At 32.2% G+C, this 26,789-nt stretch overlaps 1 protein-coding gene across 1 annotated transcript; it reads left to right on the forward strand.

Annotated features, from left to right (window-relative positions):
• Nucleotides 1-842: 842 nt before the first annotated feature.
• On the forward strand, nucleotides 843-26,789 carry LOC106467403 (AP-4 complex subunit mu-1-like). Its single transcript, XM_022396235.1, has 12 exons — nucleotides 843-1,098; nucleotides 1,530-1,615; nucleotides 3,024-3,130; nucleotides 9,144-9,240; nucleotides 10,358-10,459; nucleotides 11,442-11,507; nucleotides 12,701-12,827; nucleotides 14,082-14,188; nucleotides 14,761-14,849; nucleotides 18,290-18,388; nucleotides 20,858-20,975; nucleotides 24,417-26,789. The coding sequence occupies exons 1-12, from the start codon at nucleotides 1,038-1,040 to the stop codon at nucleotides 24,609-24,611; spliced, it is 1,254 nt and encodes a 417-aa protein (XP_022251943.1). The 5' UTR covers nucleotides 843-1,037; the 3' UTR covers nucleotides 24,612-26,789.

A 26,789-nucleotide genomic window follows, 5' to 3' on the forward strand; every position in this document is an offset into this window, starting at 1 on the left:
CTTTGTTGTATTTTAATTTTGTGTTTGTAAATTATGTACATTTAATTAAGTTATTGTTAATTATTTATTGGTTTAATGTAAGTGGCTATTGTTCCTCCGGAACAATACCAAGGAAGGGGCAGTGCTACAACAGCGGAAGCCACGTGACGCTGCTGGCGTTTCTCGAATGATCGGGGAAGTCCGAGTGTGATCAAAATGCCCCCCTTTTTTAGTATGTAAGCCTGGCAGGGAAAGCCAGCGGTATATATATATGAAGAGAGAGCAGAAGTTATTTTGGAGTTCCGTGTAATTTATGATTCTGTTAGTTTCGAGCTAGTGAGCCGTAACGTGTGTATCTTGCACTCGTCGAGAGTGAAGTTATCGAAATTGTGAATCGCTGTGATTTATAGCTTGTATTATTAAAGTTGTTAAGTTAAAAGTGACGAGAAAAGTACTGATTGTGGAACCTTCTGTGTACTAAAAGTTTGTATCGAGGTAGAATAAACTGGTTTAATAAAGAAAGGAGTTGTATCACTGAAGATCATCGGAAAGAATTTCTACCGGAAACAAACAATAAGATACGCAACAATATATATATATATATTATCGCAAAGCTGCACAGTGGATTACCTTCGCGGTGGGCATCAGAACCCGAATTTTGCCGTTATAAGCTCTAAAGTTTACCGCTGAATCACCGGATGACATAGATATCTATAATAATACTTCATATTAATTAACAGGTTTCTGAGACGGACGCAAACGATTTAAATAAAATATATAAATATTATCTACTTATTTATTATTTTTTCTTCGAGTAGCTCAGTTTGAAACCACCAACGTTCGTATTAAGAGTGCACCCGCCGTTTATGTCAGTCGCAGATTTAGGCCTATTTCAGTCTGTGAAATTTGTAACTTTTTGAAAGTGTTGTAGCCAGTGTGGAGAGAAATTATTCCGAACTTAGCTGAAGCTTAAATTAAATAACGCTAATGATTTAGTAAAGCCGAACTGCGGCTCATTTAACAGTATAACAAGGAAATAATCTTAAACTGTTAAAGCTATGTATTTTTCCATTCTTAGTATTTCTACAACTAAAGGAGATCCGCTCATTACTGAAAAGTGTATCCTTTTTCATACTTTTGTCCCCCTTTATTTCTTTAAATACTACAAATTCGACACAAGTAGAATTACTAAGTTAATCCTCAATGATATACGGAAGTAGTTCAACTATCCAAGGTCTTACAGATTAATGTTCAAGCATCTTAGCGACGTTTTGAAAGTATATTTTAGCGCCCTCTCACGGTTGAGCAGATTAATATATATAATAATAACTAAGTATTTTATTATTTATTACACATTAATTAAAATAGAGTGTTCATTTTACATTTCATACTATATGGAGGCATTACACTTAAGTAATTATTTATTTTCTTTAGAACAATTATTATTAGTTCCACAGTGTCTATGCTAATGTTCTGTATCATAATTTAAATTGAATTGTTTAAACCATGTTCATGTATTTCAATAAAAACTTAGCTTTTTTGTTGTCAAGATCAAAATGATGTGAAGGAAGAGTGTTTAAAAAGCTTTATACACAAGATTGTTACATCTAAGCCAGGATGTATGCCACCTGTTATGGTAAGTGCATTGCATAAAATTTTGTGACTTCACACCAAAACTTAATAACAAATAATATCATTGGTAAATGTAGCTTTCATGCAAACAAAAAATCCAAAAATTCTAGTGTGTCCATGACATCATAACTTCATAGAATTACTGATGTAGTCTTCTTACAAGTTACATTGATTCTGTGGCTGCTTAACCTGCTTTGGGACAATTGGACTAGTTTTATGGTTTTTCAGTTCTTTTGAATGAAGAGTGAAATTAATCCAAGTAATAATGATAATAATAAATAATTGGTGTTAAAATAAATAAATTAAATTGTGTTATTTATACTTACCCTTATTCTGGTTTGTAAATGACTCATTAAGTTAATAAAAACGTTTCACTTCACCAACTTATTGTAGTTCACTCTATAACAGCTGTTATTCATGCAACCTGATAATATAAATGTCTCAACCACTACTGTCTCTATCACATCCCAGCTGGCATGATGAGCTCCTAATATTGAGCAAAAGGCCTTGTGGCACTGGATATAGCAGATATAGAGTGGTTGACATATTTTATACATTCTTCTTTACTTTCACTCATAAGTTCTCAGAATAAATTAACAAAACATTTTTTTTTTGTAAGACTGTAGTACATTTTTGCTAGTTTAGTTTTCATGCAATGCTAACATGTCTGAAACATATTGGTAAAGTGGGTATTTTTCTCTGTATTTGTTTGAGGGCATAAGCTTAGCTAGTTAAACTGTTTTCAGCCAATAAAATACATTCAACTTCTGGGTTTTAGGTTATTAATGTTTCAGGAAACTTTAAAAACTTTAATTGGATGTTAATTAGAAAGATTTCATAATTATATTTGGTATTTATTGGTAGCCTAAGGCATTTTTAAGTTTCATATAACAAATTTGGGTGTCAAAGTTTTCACTTTATAGATTATTTCTAGTAGGTGTGGGGATTTCTGTAACAAATAGAAATTCAGTAATAAAATGCAGTGTTCCACTACAGCTAAGAGTGGAATGTGATTTGTTCTTATTTTGCTTAGGGTGCATCATTGTTTCTTTAAAACCATATTTTTCAACTTGATCAAAATCATCAAACACTGACAAAAGTGTTCCATATTTTACAGCTGTTGACATTTGTGAAACTTTGTAAATTTCTTCCACCTACCACAATAATTTGTTTAATCAAGAAAGTGAAACACTGAAATTACCTCTAATTGCATTTGCAGTAAGTGTTCATACAGTTGTTTTACAGTGAATGTTCATGATGGTGTGTCCTATATGTTTTAGTAGTTGAACAATGGAGTTTCATTTCTTCTATCATTTTGAAATAATTAACCAATGTAAAAGATTAAGAAATATATAATGTTGAATTTATGTTTATTTGTCTGTGTTGATTAAAGTTTTATTTATTTTTTATAGGAGAAGAATGGAGTGTATTGTTATTTTATTCACAGAGACAAACTACTTTATATTGCTCTAACGACAGCTGTTACTTCTACTGTTGTGGCTGTGGAACTTCTTGATAGGTAACTGATTTTACAGGGTAATAGCAATATTTTGGTTAAAAGGTTAGTAATTTAGTAAAAATGCTACCCCTCTAAAGATTACATCATTCAAAGACCAGCAGATTCTTGAAATTCTGACTTGTACCTTTGCTAGGATGTTATGTATGAGATGGAGCCTAAATCTGCATGTTTAGTAAGTATGAATTTTTTCTTTTTATCACATGATTTTCAGACATGTACATCTCAATAATGAATCTGGGTAATAATGACTTCTTGATAATAGTACTTGTAAAATAAGGCACCAGTAATAATGCAAAGTGGGGGAAAAAAATTGCACCATAAAATGTCCCTGTGTCTTCCTGATAGAAAAAAAAAAATAAGCATGCTGCATGTTTATGATTCTTACATAATAAAACTTTCCCCACTTAGTACCATTGCCAATGACAGTATAAACTTAGTTTTTTTGGAATGAAATTGATTATAACAACTATGTTCACTCTGTAAACATGGATAGAGCTCATATGTTAGTAAATGTTGATTGATTTTCTTCTTCTGTAAGTGGTTCTTGAGTATAATTTATGCTGAAATCTTCTTCTTTATAAAGCCTTATAAATGAAACCATGTGAAAAACTGGTTCTTGAAGAAATACTTCTATATGGTCAAATGTCTGACCTTTATTAATTGTAATGGCAAAGGCAGTGAAATTTATGGTGAAGGGCAAATGCATGAAGGTATAACTTTTCATAAAAAATGCTTATACTGACAAAGGGAGTGTTACGAACAGAGAGTGGCTTTTGTATGTATAAGGAAGTTTGGTGTTTTTTTTCTATAAGTTTGTTTTCAGTGGAAGTTGAGTGCACTGCACTATCTGGCTGTTACTGAAATTGTTGGGATAATTAAACAGTTACATTCAACTAACCAGTTATTCTCACATCAGACAGATCTTCCTATTTTCAGCTTGTTTTGCATTTTGTAAAGACATTTTCAAACTACTCTTCATTTAATATGATAGTCATCTTCAGATACAACAATTTAGGATTAAGTTATTTTTCCAATACTATATCTTACTTCCTTTCACAGAAAGCTTTCTCAATTTATACTGCTCTCTATAGGCACAAATTTTTGCTTACTATTTCTGCATACTAACATGTAAATGAATATGCAGCAACTCTCCACCAATAGGAGTGCAACATTACCCCTATCGTAACTAGCACCCTCTCTCATCTTGGATATGTTAACCACTTCTGGATTGGCAGTCTTACTGATTAGATGTGTTTTTGCTTGCAGTTCAATTAACCTACCATATTTCCCTAATTAATGCCCCCCCCCCAGTATTTCTATAAATCTTAAATTGTGTGACAGCATATAATCCAACATATAATCCACTTTTATTTTCGGGATTTTGATTTGAAAAAAAGAAGAAAAACACACTAATAGCATTGAAGTCAAGAAATCACATGTGAAAAATAGAATTTGGAACTGCACAAATACTATAATTAGCTCAGCTCCTTATGTGTTCTCCCGAGTTGTCCGGACCTTTTGCTCAACTGCTACATTCCCGGGGCTTTTATTTCCACCATTATATGGACAACTGACTGCTTCTTGTCTCTTCACAATACAACTCAGCCCTACATACTCAGTTTCTTCTCCAGGAAACTCCGAGGGTGGGTTGGCTTATTAAAGTGGAGAAGTCTTTCCTCACGGCTACACAGTTTTTGATTTATCTCGGAGTGTTTTTCAACTTCCTCCTCAGTCAGACCCAACCTTCTCCATTTCGGTTGATAGCTATGGAACGTCTCATATGCAGCATCTCATTCTCTTCTTCTCCTACTGCACAAGAGGTTCTATCTCTTTTGGAGATGTGGGTTTCTCTCGAGACCCTTATTTTTCTTGGTTGTGCTCATCTGTGTCATCTTCAGCGGGTTTTGATCGATCAGTGGAGCCTTGTTTGGGATCTCTTAGATGCACCTCTTACCCTTACCCCTCACTTACAGAACTACTTCAACTTGTGGTTGTATCAGACCAATATTACTGAAGGTATTCCTATTCCTCTTCCTCTTCCTGGACTGTCACCTTTTTACAGATACTTCTCTTTCTGGTTGGGGAGCATATCTTGACACTCAAGAGATTTTGAGGTGATGGACTCTTTCCGAGTCCCCTCTCCATATCAATATCTTGGAACCTCTTGCTATTCATTGACCTGTACTTCACTTGATGATGGTCCACTATGACAGTTCTATGATAGTATTGTACATCACCAGGCGAGGGGGCACTCGGTTGAGAGACCTTTGTTTTCAAACATTGAATCTTCTGTATTTGGCCCACAGCCATCACATCACTTTGTTGGCATGTCATATTCCTGGTACTCTGAATCTGGTCATGGATCAGTTTTACCATACCTGCAAGATTCTACCAATGGAGTGGTCTTTGGATATTCACGTTTTTGGGGAATTATGTGCTCATTGGGGTGTCTCAGATTTGGATGCTATTGCCACTCATCTCCATACCCAACTTCCCCATTTTTGGTCTCCTGTTCCTCATCTGTTGGCAGAAGTAGTTGATGCTCTCAGTCAGGATTGGACAAGTTGGTACCTCTATGCATATCCTCCTATTCATCATCTTCCACATATCTTAGCCAAACTTTAGACCACTCTGTGGCATGTTCTGCAGGTGGCACTGTATTGACTGGTTCAAATGTGGTTTTGGTGTTGCCTCCCCTTTCTCTTCCATTATCTCTGACACTCCTTCATCAGTCCCACTCTGCTGTGTGTCATCCTTCCATACCAACACTCTGTATTCACACATAGCTTTTGTTGGGTCCCTCACCAGAAGGGCCAGACTTTCGCAGCATGTAGCTTTCTCTTCCATTATCTTTGACACTCCTTCATCAGCCCCACTCTGCTGTGTGTCATCCTTCCATACCAACACTCTGTATTCACACATAGCTTTTGTTGGGTCCCTCACCAGAAGGGCCAGACTTTCGCAGCATGTAGCTTCCTTAGTTTCCCGTCCAGTTAGTCCTTTCTCCATGGCAGTTTACCAGCAGAAGTGGTATACATACCGCTGTTGGTATGTTCAAAGAGGTTATCATCCTTCCCAACCAACTGTTCCTCATCTAACTTACTTTTTCACTTGGCTTTTTCACAGGGGCCTATCAGTTTCCTCTATTGTGTGCTATGATGCAACATTGTCTGCCATTTTTTCAATTTACCAACTTTTCTTCCAGTCATCCATTCTGTCCATGTTATTTTATTCCTTCTCCATTTTCTGTCCTCCCTGACCTGCTTCTCTCCCGCGTGGTTCTCCATGCTCTTACCCATCCTCCATTTGAACATTTGTCTTTGTGTTTATTATATCACTTTTCCTGCTGATGTTGGTGTGTGGTCATTGTCATTCTGCCAGACTAACTGTATAGAGATCTGTAAAATAAATTTATGCAAAAAATAAATTGAAATACATTAATCACAAAATAAAAGCAAAACCAAAATATTCTTTAGTTAACTGTTAAGAACAACTGTTTTTTCATGCTTTCTATTGTGTAATTGTTGTGAGGAGGTTTAACTACTGGCTGTTTAACAAGTCACACAAATGTTGAAAATCTTAAGCAACTTTTTCAGAATAGAGTAATTTTTACAAAAGGATTTTTGATGTAATTAAACTTAACTAATAAAAGTAATACACTATTTTACCATTTTGATTGCCATTTCCTTGTTTAAAGTGATTTTATAATTAATCAGCTGCTGAAGATATACTTAATTATAATAAAAAGTGTAAGAGCTAAATTACTGCAATGATTAATGTATTACTTTACCCAAATTGAACAAACTAATTTTTCTCAAAAGGGCATACCGGTTGTCTAACTGTCACACTAAATCTATGAAACAGAAGAAAACTAACTGAGTAGGAATTCAAGGGATTCAATTTCATGCAGTGGACAGAATGTATTAAACCTATTGTGCAGCTTAGCATGACAACAAGAGCTGACACTTTAGGTATCATAATTCTAGGGGATTGAATTAGGACTTGAAGATAATTAAAACAACATAGAGCTAGACATATAAATGCTATATTAAAGAACTTGTGTAGCTACACCTCATGTTAGATTATAATAGTGTTCACTGTTATTTTTAGATTACAAATAAAACTATCACTCAGTGTATTTGTCATTTTAGAGCACTATTTTGAAACATTTTGAGCAACTTTTCATTTTTTTTTAGAAAATCCAGGAGGTCTATAATCAAGAAAAATATTATGTTAAAGCTACACTGTTGATTAATACAAACAATGTGAACATGAATGAGAAATATCACTGCAGACAGTTATGTAAATATGATCACTAGGCCACATCCTCACATTCATGAGTTATGTACAAAAAGAACAACATGATATCATGATGCACAATCCTGCCAGCAGAAATATTATTAGATTACAAGTGATGAGTGAGTTCAGTTGGTATTTATCTGAAGCTGAATAAGTTTGTTTGAGTATGGCAAAGCTACTAAGGTTATCTGCCTCTTTCTTTTTTTGACCAGCTGGCAGCACCCACAGTCAACTCTTAGGCTACCCTTTACCGATGAATAGGATATTGACCATTACATTATAATGCTCTTGGCAGGAGTGGCTTATTGGCTCAAGTAGTTGCCTTGTAAATTGATGGTTGTTGATTTGATACCTTGTGCAATCAAATGTATACCTTTTCAGCCATAGAGGTATTTTAATGCTAAAGTCAGTCTTACTATTCATTGGTATATTAGTAGCTCAAGAGTTGGTAGTGAGTGCTACTGACCAGCTGCCATACCTCTGTTCAGCAGTTTAAAATTAGATACAGTGGTAGGTAGCCTTAGTGTCTTTGCCATAACTAAAGAACAAAGAAATAGATATAGAAATCCCCATGGCCTAAATGTTAAACATGGTTGGTGGGAAGAGAAATTGAACATGCAACCCTTAATTCACAAGCCAACCACCCTAATCACTGGGCCATGACAACCCAAAACTGAACAAACTTAAATTAATAAAAAAATAATGTATAATGGCAATATTTCAATTATATGGATAATTGGAAAATCAAAAACAGTAATAATTGGAAACACTAATTTTAATTAGTTTATTATTTTTGCAAATTGTGACACTAATTGATTAAGCTGAACAAACTTTTTTACTTGAAGTAATCAAAAATAATAATGATGAGAAATCATAATTGAAATATTGTTATAATTGGAAACTTTTAGTTTGATTAGTTTATTATTTTTGCAGCATTAATCAATCTAATTGTAGTTTCATTTAATAGATTATTTTATGTGACACTAATCATGTTAATCCATGCACTTTTTACTTTGGAATTAATACAAGAGTATGGATATAAATCTTAAAAATTTGGAAGCTTTTAGAAATACTCACTGAAAGAAATTGAAATAATTTCTCTTATCAAAAAAGGATGATGTAGAAACCAGTTGTTTAAAAAAGTGCATTTTATCTTTTGTATTTAGGAATTAAAAAGTTTTGCTATATGAAGGTATTTTTTTATGAATAACTATTTAAAATTTAAAAACAAAATGCAGATTGAAAGAATTACTTTTCAGACTTGAAAAGCATCAGTTTGACTTTTGTTAAAAATGTATGTATAGTTATATTCAATATGCCTTGCTTAAAAATTATAACATCCATTTATTTCTCTTAAGCTGTTTTGTTTATATTGTGGTCCATTAACATTACTGTAATAAAACTTTAACATTGATGTGCCTTGCAAACTTTTCCACACTATCGCATATAAAATAGGACTTAATATATATATATATATATATATATATAACTTTTCTAATTGCAAATTAGGGTTAGGAATTTTTCTGGCTTTTTCACAGAAAATCTGCTAATTTATTTTTAAAATTATGGATTAAAATAAATGTATAACAGTGCTGCTTATTCAACATTTTCTAGATTTTTTTTCTTCTATTAACTAAAGTACTAACAAATTGTGTATTTAAGAAAAATTTTGTTTTAGTAAAAATACTCTGTTTCAAGTATTCTCTCTCTTCAGGTTTCATCATATTCTAAAGGATTTTTGTGGAGGTGTTTCTGAACATGTAGTTAAGAAGAATCTTGTTCTAGTGCATGAAATCATGACTGGGATGCTGGTAAAGTTTGTGACTACATAACAGTTTTTGGGCAAAACATTGTTCATAAGTTGAGACCGTTAATATAGAACTGATGGCATATGAAAAGCCTTCAACTTATTTATATCCTTATAAAACAGAAGATGCTATGAAGTGTATTTTGTCAAACTAGAATATACTTGAAAGAAAAACAAGTTTAAGTTTTGTGCTCTATAGTTATTTGATTAAAAGTTTAAAATCATTCAAATATCAAAATGTTTTGTTAATGTTAAATTGTTTTAAAAAATTAATGTTATATTTTAGGGTATTTTTTTAACTTTTATTTTTCTCAAGAAAAGTAATTTAAAACTTTTAAACCAGTGTTTGAGACAATTTTAAGAAAGGAAAAAATATTTTGTGTTTGTTAGTAGATAAAAATATTGTTACATATCTGCTTGTTTGTTAATTTCCGGTAGAAATTCTTTCTGAGGAACCTCAGCGATACAAGTCCTTTTTTGATTAAACCAGTTTATTCTTTCTCGATACAAACTTTTAGTACACAGTAGTTCCACAGTCAATACATCTCTCATCACTTTTAACAACTTTTATAATACACGCTATAAATCACAGTGATTCACACACTTTACTTACCGTCACTACTGTTCGCTTCTTCAATTATCTATATATATATCTATCTATTGCTGGCCTCTCTGCCAGGCTTATATACTAAAGAAGGGGGTGTCTTGAATGCAGTAGGAAATTCATGATCATTCGAGAAACTCCTTGCACACGCCACCAGTGCCAATGCGCCAGCAGCATCACGTTACTTCTGCAGGGTTTTATCCAGGGTTGTTTTATTATTGTGTTTAGATCAAAATATTCCAGTTTGATAAATAGCTTGAGTGGATTATCCACAGTTAACAGAAAATTATTCCAAAACATTATTAAGTTGAGATTTTTGTTCAAGATAATATTAATGGAATGGTAAAGGCAAATCAAGTGTACTATAGCACATTTCAAGAGTTTTTATCATAGTTCCATCCAGTTTAGAATATTTTAGCCAATTCCAAAAAATTCTGTATACAATCTTGATATATATATATATATATATTTCTAAATTAGTGACTGATGTAGAAGAATAATTTTACGTATTTTCCAGAATGGTGGCTACATCCAGGCAACAGACACTGAGAAACTTAAAGCTATGATTTATAGTGAAGTCCAGTTAAAGAAGAATGCAGATGTAGGGCTGCATTATAGAGTAAGCATAGTTAGTCAAAATTGTTGTTTCAAGTAAATAATGAAAGCAAATTCTCTCTGAAAGAATAAAGAGCATCATGTACAGTTTATGATTAAACATTATGTTGCAATCTATTATTAATATGCTGAGGTGGAGTCTCATAGAAATGCATTTTATAAAAAAACTAATTAAAGTATTCCTACTTTTTGAACTTGTAACCTTCTGGACTTCTTATTTAAGCATATGTAATACTTTATTCTTCAGGTTATTTTTTGTGCCTAGATTTTGTTGCATGTAGACATGAATAATCATTTCTAACATAGATATTTTAATGCATTTAAATGTATTAGTTAAAACTTTTACATTAGGAAGGAACTCTCAAAAAATGGGGTCTTGATCAAAAAATATTTATAGTTTGAAGACTCATTTGGAAGATGCTGCCTAGGTTGATGATAATATTTTTGCTATTTTATGCTATATATAAACAACTAAAATAATTTTTTACTTTTTTTTACCTCTGCCTACTTCAGAATAATGCCCATAGAAAACGTTAAGGACCAATCTACTAGAGACTCTGTTGTAGATTAATTGTCCAAGACTTTCTCTACAAATATCAGCCTGAACTATATAGTTGCTGTCCATTTTACCTTTGTTTGTTCATTAACTTGTTTAATTTTAGAACATGTCCATTATGATGTCATTACAGGTTCAATTACTATATTTAATAAGTTTCACAGAAATTGAATTCAAACTATTGTGTATTTTATTTTTATAAGATCCAACAAAATCTGTGAAAAAGTGCTCTTATTATGAGCTTGTATGTATGTAACAGTAATATAAAGAAAATTAACTAATTAAATGTTATGTAAATTGTAATTGTTGATGTGTTTTCAGTTGTTTGAAAATTAAATGATTGGAAAATTTTAACTTCATTTTAATTTCTTGCTACAGGTTTGATTTAAGAAACAGTTCTGAGTAAATAGTTAATTTCCTTTATATGTAGGGCTGTCGGCAGAATGAGATCTTCCTTGATGTTGTGGAGAGATTAGTAGTTCTTTTTGATCCAAAGGTAATGTACTTAATTAGGATAACAGGTGTAACCTTATATCACATTAAGACTATCTGAGATCATCCTAGATATTATGGAAAGATTAGTAATCTTCTTTGATTAAAAAGTAATGTACTTCGTTAGGGTAACAGGTGTAATATTATATCGTACTAAGACTGTTTGAGATCATCCTAGATATTATGGAGAGATTAGTAGTTCTTTTTGATTAACAGGTAACATCATTAGGCTAACAGTTTTGATATTATACCACAGTAATACTAATTGAGATCATTCTATGTGTTGTGGAAAGAGTTGTAGTCTTTTGTGATTAAGAGATTATCTAATTTTATTGAGTAATGTGTAATATTACATCAGCATAAGTCTGATAACAATTTGTGTTGCATTTTTTAGTGGTACATTATGCATTTCCTATGAGGATTGTAAAATAAGATTCAACTACCCATTATCTGTCGTATGCTACATTCAGTGAGGTCTTTTGCTAATTATCAGAGGTTATCAGGCTAGTTGGTACTTGGTTATAACACATGGAGTTTTTAAGTTGGTTGATGAGGAGCCCACTTTTTAGAAAATAAAGTTTGAAGATGACTTGAATGGGTAGTAAAAGAAACTTTATTACAAATGTACAGTGTTTTGACAAGCTGATGATGACAAAAGCTTGTCAAAATGTTGAACACTTGTAATAAACTTTCTTTTACCACCCATTCAAACTGTCTCCAAATTTTACATGGAATCTTTGTTTTGGTGTTACTTATCACTCATTTATGAAACGTTGATTATCTAATGGTGTATAATACCTCATGTATAGCTGATCTCATCTTTCTTTTACTGTCTCACTACAGGTTTCCAAAAGGAAGAGTGCATAACATCATTTTCAGTACAGAATGTTTGTTGTATGTTACTTCTAAATGTCTTTCAGGCTATACTAGTTTTCTGTTGAATGAACAGAGTTTGTGTACTTACATCATAGTTTGTAACTTATTTTTATTACTTTGATAAATAAACTATTCAGCAAATCTGTTTTACATATTTTATAGATTTTGAAGAAATATGAAACTCTGTACCTTATGTTATCTTTTCATGTACCAAATTGTTTTACATACATTTTGTGACAGAGGACATTTTGTAGTTCTGTAATTTTTTTTTTATAACTTCTACAGCTACTCATATTGTGTGTTCTTTTTATTATTTTCCAGGGAAATCTAAAAAGGTTCCAGTTAAATGGGGCTCTACAGATGAAAACGTTCTTGCCATCACAAGCTAGTGTGAAGATTGGACTTAATGAAGACCTGATCGTGACTAAGGAACTTAATAAAGCAGCAGGTTAGTACATGGCTCCTAGTATAAACAATTGATTGTAGTTTATATGTTTATGATGTAGTTGAAAAATCAAAAAGTTCTAATTTTGTGGTGATCCATAGATTATTAGATAATTAATACTTTCCTCTGTGTTGAAAAAATTATAAAATAATTGTAACACCATTCTTAAGTGTTTTGTCTCTTTTAATGTCAAAAAATATTTATTATCAAAATAAATACTCACTCATTATTACTTGATATTGTGCTTGTAATTGATGAATTTCAGTGTATAATAATCATTTTTAGATTGTTGTACATTTAGTAATTTGATTTTAAATATATAATGTAGATTGTATATAATTTAACTTTTTAACACCTTGTTGCCACCGGATAAAATTTGTGCTCTGCACTTTGGGGTTGTGATGCATTATAAGAGTGATGGTCAAATCCCATAACATGATCAGAGTAGCCCACGATTTGGTGGTGAGTGGTGTTTTCTACACCTGCTTTTCCTGTAGTTTATCACTTCAAACTGAGGGACTGCTAATGGAGATAACCCTTGAGTAGCTTTATACAAAGTTCAATAAAGAATAACAACTTTCTAACATGAACATTTACAAGTAACAAAGATATCATTGTATCAAAATGTCAAATTTATCCTTGTCTTAATAATATAAACAAAGATAAATAACAAATTTAAATATTCAGGTAAGAAAAGACATTATTAAAACCCTTAGGTGGCTAAATATTGATACTTTTTAAAAATTTATGACCAAGTTTGTAAATTTTGGTGTATATATATATTGTTATGACAGCGGAATTCACGTGGCACTGGTAGCTTGCGTGAAGTTTCTAGAATTATTGGGGAAGACCAAGTTTGTTCGAGACGCCCTCTTCTTTAGTATATAAGCCTGGCAGCGAAAGCCAGTGGGGTAATATAAAGTGTGTGTTTTGTACTCATAGAGAGCGAAGTTATCGAGATTGTGAATCACTGTGATTTATAGCGTGTATTATAAAAGTTGTTAAGTTTAAACTGACGAAAAACGTACTGATTGTGGAAGTACTAAAAGTTTGTATCGAGAAAGAATAAACTGGTTTAATCAAGAAAGGACTTGTATCGCTGAAGTTCCTCGGAAAGAATTTATACCAGGAATTAGCAAACAAGCAGATATGTAACATTTATATATATATTTCTTTTCAAAATTGAGATTAGTTTAAAAATAAACCTAGATTTATTTCAGTAATTAGCAACTTACATAACAAATATTTTTTTTAAAGCTTACAATACAGGAGTCTGTTTGGATTCTTGCACATTTCATGAAAACGTGAAAAAAGAGGATTTTTATACCAACCACAGTTTACTTGTTCAACCTCCACAAGGAGAGGTATTTATTCTTTTTACTTTAGACTTGAACCTAATAGCTTTACTATATTACTTGTACTTTCTGCTGTTCTACATCTTATTTCTTTTCTTTATTCACTTGATTTCTTCTGTTTATGCACTTTATATCTTCTCAAATGTCATGCCCTCAGTGGCTCAGCTGTTAATCTCAAGACTTATAATGCTAAAAACGTGGTTTTGATATCTGTGGTGGGCAATTATTTTTTTACATGTATTTTTAGTGAAGTTATTGCTTAGCAGTTGCAGACTTGTAAAAGTGTAAAAGCCATGTTAACTACGTTCTTCAAGATAATTGTTAAAACTTCCTAATGGTTTAGAATTTTGGTGCCAAAATAATATTACTTACTGGATTGTTTTATTTGTTTACATTTGAATTTAAAAAACTTGCAATATGTATGTTTTGTAGAAAGATGAATAATGCTGTTTTAGTGATAAGAGAAGTACGGGTGTTAAAGTTATGTGTTGGTTTCAGTTTATTTTTCTTAAATTTGATTATAATAACGTTAGTGTTACAGATGTCATGTATGGCTAATACCTTATTATTTTCTGTTCCAGTTCTGTGTAATGAACTACACTGTGGATGCATCTCTTCCACCAGTTTTTCCTTTTCGACTTGTTAGTGTTATACAGGAATCGGCAACCAGGTTAGTATGTTTTTATTAGTGATCAAGTGATTGCCAGATAACAGTATGACTCAAGTTTCTATACAATTAATCCACCGTAGGTGTTATTTATTTTTAACTAATCCTAAACAGCCCTGATGTAAAAACTTTTAACTGATTAGTTATTGAGAATTAGTGAGCAGGTGTGAGATACCAAGGCCTATTGGAATAATTACAAAAGCTTCAAATAATAAGAGAAGTGTGGGTGTTAAAGTTAAGTGTTGATTTTAGTTTATTTTTCTTAAATTTAATAATGATAACATTGGTGTTACAGATGTCATATGACCAGGCAAAGTGCCTTTAAACTTTGGCTTCAAAGTTTGGACTTCTCTTTTTTGTTTCCCCCACAGCACAATTTGAGTCGCCTTTATTTTCAGCTCAGTTGGCTAAACAGTGTATTAAAGGTGACAAACAGTATCGTCACACGTGGTTTCCAAACTCTCAATATAAGCCAATCAAATTACCAGGAAACTAACTCAACACGTTTTTCTAACTCAGCATGGATAATATAGGCATAAGTAAAGTCAGCATGCTCTCACTGAGAGTATGTCAATACCAGTCACACATACTGGCTTTTGAAAATTCGTGTCAAAACAAAGGATAAGAAAAGTTGACTACATGTTGTACTGACAGATGTAATTGGATTAATTATTCTCATGTATTAGGGGAGGGAGTTGATGACTAATAAAAAGTGTGGTGTATTTTTTCAGCATATGGATTTCTGTATTTTTGATTGAAGTTTTGTCATGGCAAATAATTGTTAATTGCACAAGGTATGTACCATAAAGTGGTATCGTTTTTATCTTGCCTTTACTGATTAGCTTACAGACATAATTGCATTTTAAGCATGCAATCAAACCAAATTTATACATTGTTGCTCCTAACAGTATTCTTCAGTATTGCTCAGAGTGTATCTAGAAAATTTGTAGGATCTAAAACATTGATTTACCACCACTCCAAGAAGTATGGAATTTAACTTAAATTACTCATTTTATTACTCAGTTATTACTCAGGCAAAGCTTATATAGCCTTCAATCTTATTTAGTGTCAGAGCCATAAACTAGAAAATTAGACCCCTTCTGCCACATCCTCTCTTTCATAAATTGGCAGTAATTCTCTCTGATGCTTAATACTGTATTATTTATAACCAATAGAAAGCCAGAGTTTTAATCTGTTAAGTGATGTATTATATTATGTTGTTTTCTATGCATAGAATTATTTATTTCGCTTACAGTTCAAACTTTATTCCACAGGAAACACATTGACTAGCTTAGCTGAATTTTTAATGACTCTTTTTCCCATAGTTAGAAAGTCCGAAAAATTGTGATAGTTATAGGACATTTTCTGCCTTTTACGTGTTATTATTTTGTGTTCTTAGGTACATTATTTAAATAAATAGAAATTATTTATTGCTGTATTTATTTATTTCTTGTTTTTCACGTGTATTATTTATTTGTTATTATAAAAGTCACTAAAATTTAAAAATTATAAACTTGTTAGGTTAGATAAGGTTAGATTATGTAAAATAATGAAAAATAATAATGATGAAAAATTTTCACAAAGTTTGCTTGTGAGTAGCCTGTGCCTATATAATTCAATAGGGTAATGTGAGCTACACGTTTGCTGAGTGACTTACAACTTGTATGGCAGGATTATTAATTAGGCACAGTTCAAAAGGCAATAAAACAATAAACTTAAGTAAATAGATGTATACTGTTACAAGCTTTAATCTACTTAGGATAAACAATTACGGTTTCCTGTTATAATCTAAAATCATTCCAGAAAGAAAAAAGGGTAATTTAGAATTATTTTATACTTTGTTTATGAGGTCAGTCAAGTCGACCAACCCTGTATAGAGCTATAGTATAGAAAATAACAGATAAAATATAACATCTTTCTGAAAAAAAAAAACATTTGATATTTATTTAGGAGGTTTAAGGGATTATACAAACAAAATATTAAAATTTTCAGATAACAGTATTTGTAATCTTAACATGGAAATCACTTTGAACTCATAGCAGTCAACACTCTGACACCATATAATTACGGACAAAGTTTTAGTAAAAATACTTAGTGAAAAACTTTGATTTTTTTGTCTACAAAATAATTTTAAATTATGAATTCAATTTTATGATAACTTGTGATGTTGAAGCCACTAAAAGGGAGAGATATATTTGAGATAATTTTCAAACCCTATAATACAGAGATTTACTATTGTTCTGACTTAGATAATCATTGAAGGTATGTACTGAAGTCAACATTAGACTACACATCTTGACAGATTTTTCACAGACCATCCACTCTATGTGGGCATAAGCTTCTAAGATCATATTTATTTAAACCAAAGCCACAAAAGTGTTTTGGAGATGCACTTGGGGACTTGACATTATGTGATCAAGTTAACTTGTTGTGGTTCCAGTTCTTTGGCCATCTTTCGATTTCTAGCATGTGAGTACTTATGCACTTCAAATTCTTGTCTATTGCCTTATTAATGACACCAAGACATTTGCCCAACTTTATTGCAAATGTTTTTTTAACTTGGAAGGCTCTCTTTTATAATCATTGCCTTCACTTTGTGGATGAGTACCCCTTGATTGAGATGGGGTGTAGTTTTTGAGCATGTTGCTGTCCTAAACATTCTGCTTTGTGAATTTTTCTGCTTCTGAAAAAAACATTGAAAGATTTTTTTTTTCGAAATGTGCTCTGTGGCTTTACATTGTTTAAAAGCCTCACTGTATGATGTTTCTTCTTTAGAAAGAGGTGTGTCATATTACTTCTGGCCACAAGTTATTCTTGTGCTATTGCACTGTCATATGACTAGGATTTGTTATGAAACAAATATATATATATATATAGTTGCTAAACATGTTACGTTATAGCTCCAAGGTTCTCATCTGTGGCAGTAAACCACTGTATTTGCATCTGCAAATGAGTCTAACAAAGTGCATTTAACCTAACAATTGCATTTCATAAATCCATCATGATTTTTAAGTTATCTCAATTCACTTGTGGATGGTTCATACATGATTACCATGAATTTGGGAGTAACGAAAGTCTATCAATTTCTAATTGAGCAAGAGTATATTCAGAAAGACAGAAGAATGAATAACCTACACCAAATATTGATAAATTTTTCATCTTATTGATGCCTAAGGCTAAAGCTCAATTAAGTTGTTTTATAAGCTTTAATTCTTACTTTTAGGAACAATTCATTACTTTTGTTAGTTATTTGTTATAGTAGTAAAACTGTTGTATTTATTATTATTACTTAAGAAAACATTTGTTAAACAAGTAAAGTTTATAAGACAGAGTAAGGTTTATTTATTTATGTCAAAGTCTTAATATTGTAATATAATTATATTAAAAATAAAAAGAAGGGCATAATATTTCATTACCTTCTTAGAATTTGTTTATTTTGTCAGTGACTTAGATGTCATTTTAAAGTTGAAGGCTGAAATGCCGGGGAACACAGAAGCCTTAAACATTAAGGTACATCTTCCCGTACCTTCCAGAACCACCAGGTAAGTGTGAATATAAAATTCTGTGATGTTTATGAAGTTTAGGCTCACCTTCCAAGAGCCACCTATTAATTATGAGTGCAAATATTTTTTTACCTGGTACTTGAATGTGATTTTTTGTGATAACAAACAATGGAGGTTTTTCACTATTTAAATAAGATCTTTCATTTAAACTTGTGAAAGAATAGTATATTTTTCTAATTTGTCAAGTTTTAAATTAATGTAAATATTTTTTGTTGGATGCAAAAAACTGTTAAAATCTTATAACTGAGTTTACTTCTCCAAGAGATAAAACAAAAAAGCTGTTGGCTGAAGAGTAGAGACTCCATGAAAGTGGTGTTAACAAAATAAACATGAGAATTATTCAAGCACTTATGTGCTTGAATTCTTCCTTTATATCCTGTGACAAAGATATTTACTTTCTTATACTTGTAAATGTAAAAATATCACATTACAAAAATAAAAATCAAATATACATGTTCACACATGCATAAGGATTATCAAGCAGCTCTAAATGGAAAAGGATAACATAATAATACAATAGAGAATTACTCAATAGCTTTGAAGCACTTTTTTCTTGGTTTGTTTTTGCCTTCATCCACCCCACCCTCCCTCTGGTTTAGCAGTAATCTTGAGGGCTTCTGAAGTATAATTCACAATTTGATCACTACAGTAGACACAGAGTAGATAACCTATCTTTCATTTTTTACTTAAACATATAAACAAATATGCTTTCTTGTTTTTAGTTAACTAGTTATAAAGTATGTACATAAAAAAACACATAATCTTGCTGTTAATTATAGTTTTAAAAGACTTGGGTATTTAACTCATGTGCAGTATTATCATGTATATGAACACCAGTGTATCTCTCTCTTTGTGAAATGCAACTTAAATATCTTTACAAGCCAATAGTTGATGTCACAATACATAAGTCTTAGTGTTTTTCACCTTTGATAAGTAGTTTTTTTTAATTATATAAGCAATTTTTTATAATTAAATAAATAAAACTTTGCTTGTAACAAAGGATAGGAAATTATGCTTCTATTTTATTTTTCCTTAACATAATAAACATTAAAAGTGCAATAAAAAATACATAAAGGTACCAATACAGTAAAGTAAGGCATACTGTTTTCCAGGATTCTATCAATATGAAATTAGATGGGTGGGTCCACCCTTATCCCCTCATAACCCTCCTCCTGTATCAGTGTCAAGTTGTGCTGATTGATCAAGAAATGTGGAAATGTATACAGAACAGATACACACACCTGTTGCCATTTATTTATATAGATATCTCAGAGAACCAGTTTTTTCACATGGTCAACTCTATACAGCTTTATGGAGAAGCAGATTTGAATATAACATTAACATATACATAAGTCCAAACTCTAATGAAGGACTACTTGCAGGTGATGACAAAATATACACAGAAATGTTGTTTTCATGAAGTACTAGAATATGATCCTCAAATAATCCAATGAATTGATAACATTATAAGATATATCAAACTATAATTTTTTTAAACTGGAGGAAATAATAAAATTAAACAAACTACCAAGTTGGCAAAAAAGCTGATTGTATTCAGGGATTAAATATGGGCTCAGCCATGTTGCTAAGATGTTTGTGAACTAACCCTGATGAGTGAGAAAATGGTTTCAAATTTGGATACTTTTATATTTATTATGGAAATTATTTAGTAATTTTAAAATTCCTATCAGTACAAAGACTTAGATGTGAACATTAAATCAGAAATAGAATTAGCAAATTAAAAGACTGTGGCTATTAAATTCTAAATGAATTTTTTTGTTGTATTTTTCACTAAATAATGGATGAAAGAAGGGCTAAGAATAGAAATACCACTTTTGAATTAATTAAGTGGTTATCATGCCAAATGCTTCCCCTGGTGGGTCAGTGATAAGTTTATGGACTTGCAGTGCTAAATCTGCTGTGGACGGAGTACATAAAACCAATTTTCTAGCTTTGTGTTAAAAGAAACAAACATCATGCCTTATGTTTTAATAAGTGCAGAAGCTACTATTACATTGATGTGTATTTGATCATAAAACAGTAGACGACATTATGTTTATTTGTAAGTTGAAAGCTGATTTTTTTGGCTAAAATTGAATAGTTTAACTGTAAGCAAAATAATCTGCAAAATTCCAACTTCTGTAAGTGGTTTTGAAGGAGTTTGTCATAATGAGTTTTTTCAGCTCTCATAATATAAATGTATAAGTGAGATACTTTCCCATATGTCATAATTAAGTTAATCTTTTTTTTTTTTTTTCATGGAAGCATTGTGGTTCTATTAGACATCTTCTCCAGCTATCACTTTTCATTGTTATAAGTTTAGTAACAAAGTAACTATGATGGTATCTGCGAGCAGTTGAAGTTTCGGTTAGACATTAGTGTTTTTACATAAAACAACAAAAGTTTTGATTAATACAGAATTAGTATTTCTTGTTTGTTTTGATTTAGTGTCATGCAGCAATTCAGTATGAAGGACAATACAGCCAACTTCTCAGAAACGGAACGGACAGTCACCTGGAATATCAAGAAACTTCCTGGGTCTGCTGAAATTGTGGCAAAGTTTAAGGTAAATCTTTTTAATCTGAAATCATTACGTAGTCATATTGGATACTATGTTTGTGTGTGTGTTTCAGTTTTTAGCTGTTGTGTTCATCATTTGTTAGTACGTGTTTTTTTATTTATTTGGTTGCTGATGATATAAAACCAATATTTGGTGTTTTAACTGATGTATGTAAATAATATTATGATAAGTGTCTTGTATAAGACATAACAAGATAAAGTAACAAAAAATGTTAACCCTAGAATTAATCAAAGAGACTATCAAGTGATCTCTGTGTATCTACTTTCCCCTTGGCAGAAGTTTATGGCACTTTTAGCTAAGAAAATAGCACTGACTGATTTTCGCTGTCACTATATATATGTGAAAATGTGCCAAATGCTCCAGAGCTTGTTCATTATCCAATTCTCAAGATCTACCTGACAGATGGGTGTGCCAATGGAGAAACCACTGTTATTACAAGGAACACATCCTATCCATGAAATGTTCTTGAAACAAGAAGATTCTGATGCTAGAATGATCTTTCATGCGGTACAAGCAAACAAAAATTTTGCAGTACATGATATGTAGGCAGAAGTAACAGTAAAGTCATCAGACACAGATGTTCTTGTGCTGGCAATTCACTACTTTCCCACGCTGGCAAGTTATGGATAGAAAAGGGGAAAGTTAGAGCAACAGCTGATCTCAGGAGGCGTGTTCCTGTGCTACATCTACTGCTTGCCATACATACCTTGAGAGGCTGTAATTCTGTATCTGCATTCTTTGGCATGAGAAAGAATAAGGTGTAGAAGGCAGTAGAAACTAGAAAAGGAGAACATTCTACCAGCAATGCATAGCCTAGGCACTGGTGACTCTGTTTCTGCTATAAAGGCATAAAGATAATTTGTTTTGACCCTCTATGATCCAAAGGAAAAGTACAAGAAAGCACACAATAATCTTGGTCAGCTGTATCATGAACTTGTTAGTAGGGACACATCACTTCATAAATTCCTCCCATCAGAACCCAGCTTCCTTCAGTATGTGAATGTCTGCACATGTACCAAATCTAGACACTGACTCCCCAGAAACCAATGGATAGTATAAAAAAAAGGAAACTAGCGGAAACTCAAGTTCTTTGAGGGCCAGACAGCAGCTGAGATGTTTGAAGAACTGCTGTGTTCATGCAGAGGCCACTCGCCATGTACAAATAACTGCAATTGTGTGAAAAAAGGGATGAACTGCACAGAAGAATGCCTGTGTAAATGTTCAGAGGAGTGTGGCAATGAACTCTCTCATCAGTCAAGTAATGCCAACTAGTTCAGTAAAACTAGTTTAAAGTATTACAAATGAGTCTTTTTTTTTATTCTTCATTGCCTGAAAGCTGTAAATGAATTGTGTACAAAGTAATAAATGCAACTATTTCTACAAACTTAAACAACTCATGTCCATAAAAAGTTTAAAGAACATCCTCCTGAAAGGGTTAATGAAATACAAACAAAATATAGATATGAATATAAAACCATTCAGTTGAGAGTAGGGCAGTGGTGTTCTGCTTTTGTAGATGATGTGATATCTTCCAATATGAAACACAAGTAAATAGGAGTGAGCCAGCAAAATTGCAGTTCACTTCTTTGATTGGGATCCCTCATCCTACCCTCACGTGGATGTCGGTTCCCAGTGTTGAACCAATCAACATAAGTCATCACACATGTATTACAGATGTATATATTCCTCTCTCATTTTTACTTTTGTTACTCCATCAGTGTTGTGGCTCATGGTGGAGGTACTTGCAGATTATTACGGTTCTTCCCCTGCTGTTATTCCTCGATGCTTGTTATTCTGAGGATGTTACTCTGCTTGGGGCAGTTCCAGTCAATTTCAATTTTGAGTGAGATGGTTTACATTATGCAGACATCTTTTTTATACCGGATGTCGGGTACCAAGATTGATCTATTAATTTAGTACATATTAACATGTGCCCCGTTCATGGGTCTGGGGGCTCTTGGTTCCCTTCAGCCTCATGAACTTGAGGGGAAGACTGTATGATCCTCTTTCCTACCCCCAAATGGATGTTGGTTCCTGGTGGCCTGGATTTTGGATTGTAGTCGACTTGCCTGTGGTATGATCCTCTTTCTTACCCCCACATGGATGTCGGTACCAGGTGGCAGGGTCTGGATTGTAGTTGACTTGCTATGTATGGCCAGTCACGCTTTAGCCACTCTACACCTTGGACACATCCTTTTCATTTTACCCACTTTTATATTTTCTGGGATAGAGTTACATATATAGTATATAGTTCTCTCCAACTTGGATGTGCTCTTCTGTTTTCTGCCCATATGTGTGACATCTTTTTACGATGGGTGAAGAGTATATCTGGTTCAGAATTGGTGCGGTCCCCCACATCAGATCTTAAAATCTGACTGTCTCCTCTTGGAGAGTGTCCTTTGGAAGCTTTTGAAGGATACTTCTTTCTTTCCCTTATCCCTCCACCTATTCAATGTGGAGTTCTAGCTATTTATGTGAGAGGAGGTAACGTACTGTATCAAAAGTTTTAATTTTCCTATACTGAAAACATATTTCTGATAGGTACTTACCTCTGATCCCACTTCCCACCCTTCCTTCCCACTGAAAACTGGTGCTTCCATTTTCTATCAAATCTCGAATTGATAGGTTGGTAGAATTGAATAGAGGGAATCGCATGCTTCATGAGAGTATGTTGCACTCTTACTGGTGGAGGGTTGACACATGATGATTTGCATGAGATATACATTGGAATCAGTCAATTCAAATGGAGGGGAGATAAAAGTCTTGTGACATACATAAAATATTTTTGTGCATATAGAAGGCAGCACTGAACGATAACATTTTCAGTACAGGAAAATTATAACTTTAAACACTTAGTTTCTTAAGACAGTGGAATTTGAAAATTTGAATAAAAATATTTTTTAAGCAATTTTTTAAAGTATTGCATAGTAATTATAATTTTAAGTTTAGTTAGGCTTAATGGATACTAGGAAGGTATGAAATTGAAAATAAGTATTATCAATGCAAGGCTAGCTAATTTTGTATTATTTATTCCTGAAAATATTTGTAAGCATAGGGTTACAACTCTTCTACTAAGGAATGCTTTTCCCTCTCTGTTGAATATGTGTAATAACAAACATGAGTATGAACTAACAGAATTAACATGTGTATTCTAACACATTCTTTACTTAAAATGTGCTACCAGTATCAATAGATACTGTTGGATGTACTTGTAAAGCTTGCTCCGGTTTTACTTTCTTACCGTTATTGTTTCAGTACTGCTAAAAGCTTTGCATATTTTGTCAAAGTCTTAAAATTGTAAAATCTGATATATTTAGACTGTTGAAACAGTTTTTTCAAATTTTTTACGAGTATATTTTGCTTACAAGTATTAAATATAAAGTTAAATTTTTGAATTCTTAAGCTGTTTTTTTTTTTTTCATGTAGCTTATAGATGCCAGACAGAATAAGGCTTATGCTCTTCAACTTGGACCTATAGCTGTGGAGTTTGAAGTTTCTAATTTTGTGTGTTCTGGACTAAGAATCAATTTTTTGAAAGTGGTAAATCTAGCAACAGCACAAACAATCCAAAGATGGGTTCGTTATGTTACTCTGGCCGATTCATACATGTTTTTGATATAAATCTTTCCTACTTATGTAAAAAACATTTGTGGAAATAAGTCAATCAGAGGAATATATTTATTGTGAAACCATACATGTAGAAGCATATCTTACAGAATGGTAATATTTACTTCTTGATGAAAAGAATCAAATGGTCTGTGATAGATGGTGAAGTAAGAGGTGCATCAAGCTGGTTAGCTAATCATTTGATTCATTTTGAGCAGATCTACGTGGGTTCAATATGTTGCTGTTTGTGTGGGCATATAAAAATCACTTCTAATGCCCAGAGTAGTGAATCAATTTTTATACATCTATCAAAAATACCAGGGCAAAAGCGAACAGATAAGATCAACTAGCAAGTAGAAGTTTCACATTTTTTTTTTTTTTGTAGTGAATCTTATGATAAAACTGTATGATACATTCAACAAACTTTGATGATCCATTATTTAAAACCTGAACTAATTATTAAACAGTCAGCTAATCATATGTAGAGAATAAATGTTCAGAAAGAAAGTTAGGAGTGATTAGGTATACATATGTGGTGTATTATATAGATTCTGACAATGTCTAGAGAAAATTAACCAATTTTTAAAAATTTTATGTGTCAATAATAAAAGAAAAGAGAAACAAGTATACCAGAATGAACTAGAAGCACCAGTTAAAGCCACAGGCACAAACCAATTTAAGTGATAGTTTATTTTAAGAACTTCTGGAATTCCTCCCATTCTCCATCATTTTGTGCTCAGTACCCTGAAAAGGATGCCTGAAACATCAAGGGAACTCTTCAAACATTCTCCATAATGCCTCCAATGAACAACATTTTCATTAGCCTTATACTCACCCTTTTAACTGAATGTGCACGGGGTTGGTTCATTGGAGAAGAAATATTGACTATAATTCCAAATTTACTAAGTATATCTTCATGAAATGTGGCAAGCTGGTAGTAAACAATACAAGTCTTTTGTAGACAAAAAGTCAGATGTGTTAATAAAGTACTTGTATTAAAGATATGTCTGTGAATTGATGAAGTCAGTCTGACTCAGATTCTGACAAGTTGGACTGTGATTTTCATAAGAATAAAAAAAATACTTTTTTCCAAGTTACAGTTTGCTAACCTTTCTAATCTAAATGCATATGTAATTTTTTTTTCAGTTCCCCTGAATCTGGTATTTCCTCTATTCTAACATGAAATTTTGAAAAATTGGCATCGTGTTCAGTGACAATCTTTACAAAGTCTTGGTCTGCTTTGACCCAAACTTGTACTCAATAGGGTTAACAACTGTGAAGTAGCCCATTAATTTTTGGAAGTATAATTTTCTATTTGAAACCTACATATATTTATTTTAACACTACTATAGATTGTTTCTATAGAATGTTCTGGTCAGCTAAAATGTTCAGTAATTAGGAGGTTTGTTTTTTATGGATCAGTTGTTTTTTTGGTTTATCCAGCTTATATAGAAAATGAGAATTTTGACATTGTATTTAGTACAATAAACTTTTTTGAGTTATGTTTTTATGATAATTTGATAGAGTATACTAGTTTTCTCTGAATTTCTCCTACTGTTTTCCTTTTTAAGATGACATTTTAGGCCTCAACTCAAGACTCAGTATAGACCCTGAAATATTGTTTAAAAATCAAGAAAAATGGCAGAAGTCCACAGGAAACTTAATCCACGTGTTGAACACACTGCCCAAAACCACATTAAAAAAAAGATTTGGCAGTTGTTGCATTTATCCAAAAGGATGAGAGGAAGTTCTAAATTCGGTATGAAGTAAGAAAGTCTTTAGATTTTAACTTTTTCAGAAAAAGAAAATGGAACTATAGGACTGATATTTTTATGGTGATTGTTAAGTTGGAGAAAGTAAAAGAGTTTTTACTGATATGGGAAAAAGTTTTCAAATTTCAGATGTTAGCTGTTTTAAAACATATTTTATGAAACATTGCTAGCTCTATTTATTGAGCTTTGAGGTTGTAAAATTCTTAGTCATAGGTTTTTGTAGGGAATGTATGTGATTATTATAATTACTGTTTATGTAGCAACTTTACTTCATTCTCAGGACTTAAATGTGACTAATATTACATTGAATATTTAACAGTTGGCTGCTTTTATATTTTAGATTATAGTGTCTGTCTGTTGCTTTTTGATGTAATATTCCAAACTTCATGAAAAAATAAAATATAGTCACCTGTTCACTAAA

This window comes from Limulus polyphemus, unplaced genomic scaffold, assembly GCF_000517525.1.
Source record: "Limulus polyphemus unplaced genomic scaffold, Limulus_polyphemus-2.1.2 Scaffold80, whole genome shotgun sequence".
Lineage (NCBI taxonomy): Eukaryota > Metazoa > Arthropoda > Merostomata > Xiphosura > Limulidae > Limulus > Limulus polyphemus.